The 9,611-nt window shown below is 43.5% G+C and overlaps 1 protein-coding gene and 1 pseudogene across 1 annotated transcript; both read left to right on the forward strand.

Annotated features, from left to right (window-relative positions):
- The first annotated feature begins 1,118 nt into the window (after positions 1 to 1,118).
- LOC113492382 (BRCA1-associated RING domain protein 1-like) lies at positions 1,119 to 6,646 on the forward strand. Its single transcript, XM_026869865.1, has 2 exons — positions 1,119 to 4,316; positions 6,549 to 6,646. Exon 1 carries the CDS (start codon positions 1,227 to 1,229, stop codon positions 2,766 to 2,768), a length of 1,542 nt encoding a protein of 513 aa, XP_026725666.1. The 5' UTR covers positions 1,119 to 1,226; the 3' UTR covers positions 2,769 to 4,316; positions 6,549 to 6,646.
- On the forward strand, positions 4,952 to 5,744 carry LOC113508751 (annotated as a pseudogene).
- Positions 6,647 to 9,611: the final 2,965 nt, after the last annotated feature.

The raw sequence follows: 9,611 nt of genomic DNA on the forward strand, positions 1-9,611 counted from the left end.
TTTTGTTTTTTTTTCCTGTGTAACTTACCTATTTGCAATGAGACCGGGGCGGGAACCATTCAATTCTTACATACAATTCTGCACCTCAGTAGAACATCAACGACTAATTAAATGTGTGAACACTTACATTAGTAAGTAGATATTGCTATACTGGTCTTCAATATTTGTGTTTAAGAAAATTACAAAAGCTTGCGATATGGTGCAAATATAAAATGGTACGCATTTAAACGATCTCGTTTAAAATTTAATTTAATACAACATTCAAACCATCGTCGTTTATCTTACATAGAGACTTCCTTTTAAAATGCCCGAGTTAGATGGAAGGTCCACTCTTTAATGAGTCAGCGAAAATCTTAAAAGTAAAAAAAGAGATTTTAAATGAACTTAGTTGCAATACAATGCTTAAAACTAAGATAGAGATGTGACGAAATGTCGGCGTGCTTGGGTGTCAGGATAGCCGACATCGGGATAGAGTATTCAATGAAACACAATAATCAAGTTTCATTATCTCCGCACAGAACAAACGGCGCAGCAAACTCCCCAGCCTTGCGCTGTCCAATCATTACACATTATTTACTCAGTTAACACAATGCAGTAATCCGAATATTCACAATATTAACTTCACAGTCAATAATTACGTTAAATCAATAAGTCTCGTTACATCTTGAAACTTATAATCCACTACTCTAAATTCAAATATCCCGCGCTTCCATTATACAACCTGCCAGTAACGGCGCGAATAGTAACGAAATAGGTTTTATACAATTTATACTTTTATGAATGAGGTTGCGGACTATATGTCACAAATTAGGTTTTAATTATGATTTATTTATTTATTATCGTTTATTATCATGACCATTTCCGACGTATAGATTTAAAAAGCAAAATGTAAAAATTAAACAAACTTGTAAATGCTATTATATCACCTAGAAACACTATCCCATGCTAAATGTACCCAGTATATTTACGCTACGCTATATTGTATAATGATTATTTAGCAAACTTTTGTAAATAAATTACGAAATAAAAGTCAATTGAACAATCCTGACGAGAATACCATCCCTTGAGGTATTTTTTCGACTGTAGTGGCCGTTTTTTCTTTGCTGCCAATCTCTATGTCAATGTCAAATCAAAGATTTTTTTCCCGCGGGCCGCGGTATCAAAACTTTGCCGAAACGAAAAAAGCTTCATATTACTTCATAAAATATCGTAATTAGTGATGAACCATGTCTTCAGAAGACTTGAATAACTTTATAAAGGCGTTAGACACAGTGAAAAAGGATTACACGTGCGGCGTGTGCGGGGATCTGTGTAAGGATCCCGTAGTCTTGAAAAAATGTTTTCATATACTTTGTGCTGAACATACTCCTTTGGACAACTGTCCAAATTGCAAAATACCTTTGGATGAGTGCGGCACGTTCATCGACGACCAACTTAAAGTGTGTATCCACTCCACTGCCGAACTAGACAAAATGTTTGAGAAGTATCGCTCAAAGGAAACTACGATAACATCTAGTAATAAAACTAAGAAAGTTCCCGCTAAGAATGTTGTCGGATCTGGCTCTAAGATACCTCTGTCTGACAAAACCAACTCCCGCCAACAGTTTAATGAGACCCTTCAATCAAATGTAAGTTTAAAAACCAATGTGAATAATGAGAAACGTAATAAAAAAGGCGAGACCGCCCTCCATGTCGCGTGCCGCCTCGGCAATATCGAGAAAGTACAGGAGCTGATAAACTTGGGAGCTAACACCAATACTAAGGATAACGCAGGCTGGACACCACTGCACGAAGCGGTGCAGAATGGAAGACTCGACCTCGTCACATTGCTCCTACAGCACAACACATTGATAGATGTTCCCGGTCAGGGCAACGAGACTCCCTTACACGAAGCTGTCCGCTACAACTTTATAGATATTGCCGAAGAGTTGATCAAGAATGGTGCAGATATGAATGTCAGAAACTGTAAAGGAGAAACTCCATACCAACTGGCTTCTGTTAATATGAAGAATTTGTTACGTGAAGCAGCTGAAAAGGTGATGTATACGCAGAGCTTCAACATCTCTCACATTGCCGCATTATATGCTGAGTTAGAGTTTGATGACATACACATTTACTGCTCATCATCATTCCGTACTGTGCATAACAAGTTACGAGCTTTAAGTAAACATCATAGTAACATTCATTTAGAAGTCAAGCTTACGAAGAAGGTCACTCACCTTGTTGTGGATACTGAGGATGGTGTCTGTGTATCAAGTCTCGATGTTCTTCAGGGTATTGTGAGCAACATTTGGATCATCAGTGCAGACTGGGTAACGAAATCCTCCGAAGAGAAACTAGAGTCATTTGAACAGTATGAGGTGAAGGGAGTTGGAACCAAGTCCTATAACGGACCTAAAAATGCCCGATACAACAAGTACAAACAACTGCCAGGCATTTTCAATGGCTGTCACTTCTATTTACACAATTTCAATACTAAATATAAAGTTTCTAATACGTTAGTCTTAACTAAAGCTATATTGACTAAGTTGATCACTGATGCTGGTGGGATAGTGTTACGCAGAGTTCCCAACCCTGAATCTATCCCCGATAGTGAGCAGTTGGTACCGTACCACGCAAAGAAAGACGGCAGGCTGGTTGACTGTTCACACTACATTATTTTCCAGGAGATGTATGAACCAATGTACAACATGAAGCATTTGAAAGCTTTACCGATGGGCTGGTTGATAGAGTGCTTGGAGAAGTACGAATTATGTGAACCATGGTGATGTCATTGTTGGGGATGAGAGGAAATATCTCTTTAGTTTGTTTTTAATACAAAAGAAGTGTATTTGATATTCATTTTTAGTTTATTTATAAATGGAAACTTCTTTAATAATAGACATTCAATGGAATCTCTTTGTCATCAAATTTGTATGTCCATTTCTATCTAGCTAGCTAATGACGTCATAAGCATTTATTATTTATCAGAATCTGTAAACCCTAAGTAAGTAGCTTATGATTGTAAAATAAATTATGTCTTATATGTTTAAAAAATGTCCACATCTGCTATGTCACATACATGGACATATTCTGATATAGGGGTGCTACCTACACTTTTAGTGAACAATTAGTGCCTTTACATTGATTGCCATATTGAAGGACAACATGCTGTCATGTTGTACTGATTGCTGTTAAGTGAAAAGGCAGAAACTTAAACTTTAAACACTCCCACTTTTAGGATATTAATCCTTGTGTCACAGGGCTTTCATGATTGACTCCTTAAATATTGTGATAATAACTTAGATATAATATTATTATGTAATGCATTGCCTACTAGTTGTCCCATTGGGCGTTATGTTTTTCTTTATTTGTTATTTAATAGTTTATTTTGTATTTTAAGTTTTAGTTAATAATTTTATTTGTTTATTTGTAGCTTGTAAATGTATATAAGGTGCCGTGAGTTAAAGTTAAAAACACAGCTAAAGCTCAGGTGTGTTAGTGGTTGTATAATTGAGATAGAACTTAGTATAATCATTCTTCATTCATTATGTAAATTTATGTAAAAAGCTCTTCTCGTTCTGCATTTTCTATGGCTGGGGAGGCCCGCTTTCTGCCTCTGTGCCATCCTCAATCACGCTCTGTAACCGAAAGAGGACTTTCTGGGGGAAGACTGGCAGCGAGTAGTACAAGCTTAGGGCATATCAAGTCCTCAACTCTGCCTACACTCGGCAGAGCGACTCATCTCAGGGTTAGTCTTAGTCCCAGCCGAGAGCCGCGCGACAGTATCCGGGTACGCACTCTGTACTCTCTCACTCACACACTACTCTTGCGCAGCCTGTTCGTGCCCTCCGCCTCCCCTGCGCACTTTGCGCAATACGTGCCTTCAAGGTCGTCGGAAGAAACGGTCGCGCAAAGTGAAAGCCAAGTCCCAGGCCAAGGTCGCAAAGACCGAGACCCCCTCAGCCTCCGCCCCCGCTGCTGCCGCCTCTACGGCCGCGACTGTCCCCACCTCGTCTGGTAGGCAGACGGTCATCCCTCGCGTACAAAACCCCCCGCCGATTTTCCTTCATCAGAAGGAAAATGGATCGAAGCGTCCTCGTGGTCGTCGCGCACCACGTTAATTTCACGAGTGGCCAACTCATTAAAGACGGAATTAAAATTATTGTCCGGACGTCTGTCGATTCCAGGTCGGTCACGAAGCGGACACCTGCAGTACCATGGATCCCGTTTCGATCCTCCGCAAATGAGATCGAAGACGACCTGAAAGCCCAGGGCATCCCTGAGCTCAACGTGCACAGAATGCACCGCGCCAAGGGCCTAACGCCTTTTGTAATGTATGGGTTATGTAATAGTTTATTTTCTCACTTTTTTTTTTTAATAATGCTAAGCTTATTTTGTACATTTGTAGCTTGTTAATGTGTGTAGTGTGTAGCTGTTTGTCTCACTTTTCATAATTAATAATTCCCTTTATTAATTATGTAATGTTATTATGTATGTAATAAGCTCTTCAAGCTCTAAGCCTGATTGATATGCGTTTCATGCGGTAGGGAAAGGTGCGGTTTTGCCCCAGCGCCGTCCTCCGTCGCGGTCTGCGAACAAAAGAGGACGTCCTGGGGGAAGACTGGCAGCGAGTGGTACAAGCATATCAAAAGTCCTCACCTTTGCCTACACCTGGCAGAGAGACAGACGCGACGCCATCTCCCGCCTTCTGCAACCCCCGCTCCTGCGCACTTAGCGCCACACGCGCCTTCTATACACCCCGCCCGCCTCTAAAGCCAAACCCCTGCGGAACTCCAGCACCTCCCCCCCGCCCCGCCGCGCTCCCTCTGAGCGCCAAGTGTCCCCCGCCCCCAGCGCGCGCTCCAAGTCGCGCAGCCCGGTGCGTCCCACCCCCACCCCCTCTATCAGTCGCGCCGCCCTGGCCGACCACCCTCTGTTCGCCCATCTCGCGCCGGTCTTAGACGCGGAGATGGCCTCCGACTCGGAAGAGGTCCTCACGGAGTCCTCCTCCGAATCCTCCTCGTCCTCCTCTGCCGACGACTTCACGGTCGTCGGCAAGAAACGTTCGCGTAAAGCGAAACCCAAAACCCAGGCAAAGGCCGCTAAGACCGAGGCCCCCTTGGCGACCGCCCCTGCCCCACCCCCGCCCCCGCAGCTGCCGCCTCCCCGGCCTCAGCGGTTCAATCCACTTCTGGTTCGCATAGGGTCTCCCTCGCAGCCAAAAGCCCCCTCCGATTTTCCTTCATCAGAAGGAAAAATGGACCGAAGTCTCCTCGTGGTGCACCACGCACCACGTTCAGTTCACGAGTGGCCGCCTCGTTAAAGACGGCATTAAAATCATAGTCCCGACGTCTGGCGACTTTAGGACGCTGACGGAGATGCTGCAGGCACGGTCACCTGCAGTATCATACCTACGCCCTCCCCGAGGAACGCACCCTTAGGGTCGTCCTCAAGGGCCTTCCGGTCTCGCTCTCCACCAAGGAGATCGAAGAAGATCTCACGGCGCAGGGCATCGCCGTGACCAAGGTGCACCGGATGCACCGCGCCAAAGGCCTAACGCCATACGAAATGGTATTGGCCGTCATTCCCCGTTCCGCCGACACGAAGGCGATTTTCAAGGTCAAGACCGTATGCCACCTGTCTGCACCTAACGCCATTTGTATAGGCCGTAGTCCTCAAAATCGCCGAATTAAACTCAATACTCAACATCAAGACAAGCGCGGTCCCCGCGGGCAGTGTCACAACTGACAACTATACGGGCACGCCAGCCAGCTTGTCGCCAATTACCGCGGGTGCCCCAAGGTTCCCAAGAGCCGGATCTCGCAGGGCACCCAAGCCCAAAAAAGTAAGAGCGAGCTTCCACTCGACCTCTGCACCCCTCCCCCCTCACACAGCCCAGACCACACTAAAACCCCAGAGGCCCTCCTTCTGGGATAAGCTGTCTCGAGTGCGTCCCGCCCGGCTCTCTGGCACCATTCAGTCAATTTTAATGGGACTGGCATGTGCCGCAGCCCCCCCCCCCCGCACCTCTCATTTCCATTTGTACTATGTACTTTGCTTTTAAGAAAACTAGTACCTAGTTAGATTATTTTTGATTCTTTTAATAGTTTTAATCATTTTAATTTTATGTTTATTTTGTACTGAAGGAATATAGTTATGTTTGTTTTTGTTTTTATTTTTATAATATAATAATTGTAATTATGAAAATTAAAATTATTTTGTATCAAAAACTTTTTGTTGTGTTTACCCTATCCCCTTGAATGTGAGTATTGCATTTAAACTTAGATCTATAGGTACCTACTGGCAGACACAGGTTGAGTTGACGTCACCAGAACTGAAAAAAAATCTGAAATCGTCAAGTAGTTACGTCAAAAAAAACCATCAAATCCTTCTAATATTAGTGTAGAAAATTGAACTGTTGCGTAGATTTGAAGATATAAGTATATTATGTTTAGGGACAGACAGTAGCCGCGCCTGTATTATGTACTGACGTATCAGTATACTGTATGAGGCAGTATGTATGTATATAGTATATGTGAATAATTTCTAAGACGTCTTTGTTCTAGCCTGAATTGTAACCTAAACTGCAACCTTCCGTGTAAACTGTGTAAAGCTACCCTTGTCCCTCGGCAGCCTTCTTGAACACTGTGCTAATAAAGGTTTTTACTATATATCCTATTCATCTGATCAAAAATAAATGTTCGCAACACTTGGTGCAAATTAAATTATCTACAACTTTGGTTGGAGAGTCATATATTTTAAGTAGTTGCAAAAAATAACTTGTATATTATATTTGTGTTATCTTATATCATGTATCCATAGGCCATGTTGCTGAAAATAAATAAATTGAATTGAATTGAACACCCCAAAAAAGAACTTGTATCGTATCATAAGGAAACATTTATTCTTTTTCTATTAAAAAAATCAACAATTATAAAAATTAAGAAATAAGCCACTTAGGAATATGTAGTTGAATATATATATTTTCAACAAGACTACTGATGTTTCCCTATTTTAAATATTTTTAAACACTTGTAATCTGGCTAATCACAATCAGTCATTTATAGAAAACTGTCAGACGTCAGACCGTAACATAATCTCATCAACTTGTAGTTAAGCCTCGAGTTTCTCTCTGTCCACAATATTTTTAAATAGTAACTACTATAAAGCGCCATCTGTTATTTAAAATCATAATTACTAATTTCAGTGGTAGATGGCGCTAATTTAGGATTAAAAAAAATACTGAGCTTACATGATGACGATTATTAATTCAATAGTCATAGAAACTTTAAAACTTAAAAATTATTATTATTGTACAACAGTTCGAAAGCTGGCAGCTAAGTGGATTAGGTGATGGGTTTCTTTAAATTAGACTCCAAGTAGCTTCATAATAGATTTAATGTCGTTAATGATGAATTTAAAAGACATATTGCGCTTATGGTTTGCCTTCAATAACAATTAACACGCTATGACCGATCGGGTCGGTGTCGCCTCGCTCACCGCGTCGCTCTGCTCCCCGCTCTCGCCGTAGTGCCTTCATGTGGCTGCCATTAGTATGATACTCTGTGGTGGCTGCATATCGCCTACCGCGCCGTGACGTGAGCTTGTGTGTGACACGTTGTGCTCGCACACATGCAAGGCATCAAGAAGTTGGCCCCCTCGGGCTGCGCCTTGTAGACACATCAGGTCGATCTTCAACTGGCAGCGGGCACAGCTATTGAAGGTGCGCGCAAGAGTGCCATAGTTGTCTTCGCGTCTGCTACCCTGGTCACACCGTCGGGGCTGGATACACGCTGGTTATTCGAACGAGCAGCCATCTGTCTCGTACCAGCCGCTCATTCTTGACTAGCACCATCTCTCCAAGTTGAAGATCTCGTCCTCCTCTGCAGCATTTCTGTCCTTTTTGCAGCTCTGTAATGTACTCTTTTAAATCTATCTCAGAGATTGGTCTTCAAATGTTGAGTTCTCATACAACGGGAGAAAGTGCTCAACCTTGTAGTGCTTTGTGCTGAGGAGAGGGTAAGACAGTTAATGTTCATCATGTGAGTGTGGAAGGATCAGAAGGTAAGGGAGTTAGAGGCTGGAGTTCAGGATAGCTTCTACATGGGTAAGTACTGTGTGTTCATTTTCTCATAAGTAAGGGTTGCAAAAGCAAGTATACATTTCAAATGATGTTTCAACTGATTTTAAAGCACCCTCTGCTAAACCATAGTGTGGGGTGTAGGCTAGAGAGAATTTAAGCAGACTTTCCACGTAAGTAGTTTGCATTTATTTTTAAAAAGCTAGCCAGTTCATTACATGCTCCTGCGAAACATGTACCATTGTCCGAGGAGATGCTGAAAGGTTTTCCTCTGCGGGCAATAAATCTGTTTAGAGTAGAAATAAAGGTTTCGGAGCTGGGATCTGTCACAATGCCTGAATTAAATCACTACCTCTACCTTTTTCGGATCAAAATCATCACTGGTCCTGCATAATCATACAAGTACTCTTACTGGTCATACAAATGGATATTCAGGAGGTAGTTCCTTCTCAGGAAGATTGCTCATTGAGAAGATTGACACAACTATGTTGACTTTCTAGGAAGATTTCTACCATTTAACGCCCAAAATTTATAACACATAAATATGCGTCATAAATTTAGACACCAGTAACTGAACCAGCATGCATGAGTAATTTGTGATAATTATTAAAACTAAGTACTGTAATGTGATGAGATGCATGTAGCAATGTAGGACGTTTGGTGTGGTACTTGTAATGTGAGTGAGAAAGCCTACAACCAACTCTAATGAGACCATCAGAATGTAACAAGTCAATGTGACAACTTTTTATATTTTGGAAAATAAGAGTGTCGATAACAAATATTTGTGTCCCGCACAATATTGTTTACGTGAGTAGATACTTCGTGGCGCGCCCGCGTCACAGCTCGTTTCGTGTTTACGTTGTGTTGTGTGCCGCGGGCTACTATTTATAGTAGTTCGTGTGTATACGCGCTTCACAACACGTAAACAGTCGTTCCCTTGTTCTTTTTAGAACCTTGGGTCGGCAACCAAAAGTCGGCACTCGACGTGTCTTTTTAAAGACGTGTTCGAGGTCTTGTCGCAATCTCAGTTAGATACGTCATTGCAAATCCGCTGTTGTTGTTGTTATTTACGACTCAGTGGTACTCGGTGGATACCTTCGGTGTTAACGAAGCCGAGTGGGTGTCGACCCACGCACCCGCCCCGTCCTTCAGGACAGGGCAGTCAGTTGGACGGGTCCGGATCAGTCAGCCTTGGGGGCCTCCTAGTCGACCCCTAGGACACGATTGCCGGGAGTTTCTTGCGGATTCTTCTCCCGGAACGTGCGCGTCTCGAATCCGCCAGGTAGGTTGTTAGGATGTCTGCGCCTATCTCGTCCCAGCCGAGCGTCGAGGTGCTCCAGTCCTTCGTCGCACTAGCACGGGATGACCTGCGCTGGTACGTAAGTACGGCGCACGGTTCCCGGGCTGTTCCCGGCGGCGGACTCGCAGCCCTCCGCGCTCCCCGCCTTCTGCGCCCCTCGCGCCCTCCGCGCTCCCCGCGCCTTCTGCGCCCACTGCGCTCCCGCGCAGCCGCCCGCCCCCTAAGGCCAAGCCCGCGCGCAACTCTTGC

The sequence above is a fragment of the Trichoplusia ni genome, chromosome 3, assembly GCF_003590095.1.
Source record: "Trichoplusia ni isolate ovarian cell line Hi5 chromosome 3, tn1, whole genome shotgun sequence".
NCBI lineage: Eukaryota > Metazoa > Arthropoda > Insecta > Lepidoptera > Noctuidae > Trichoplusia > Trichoplusia ni.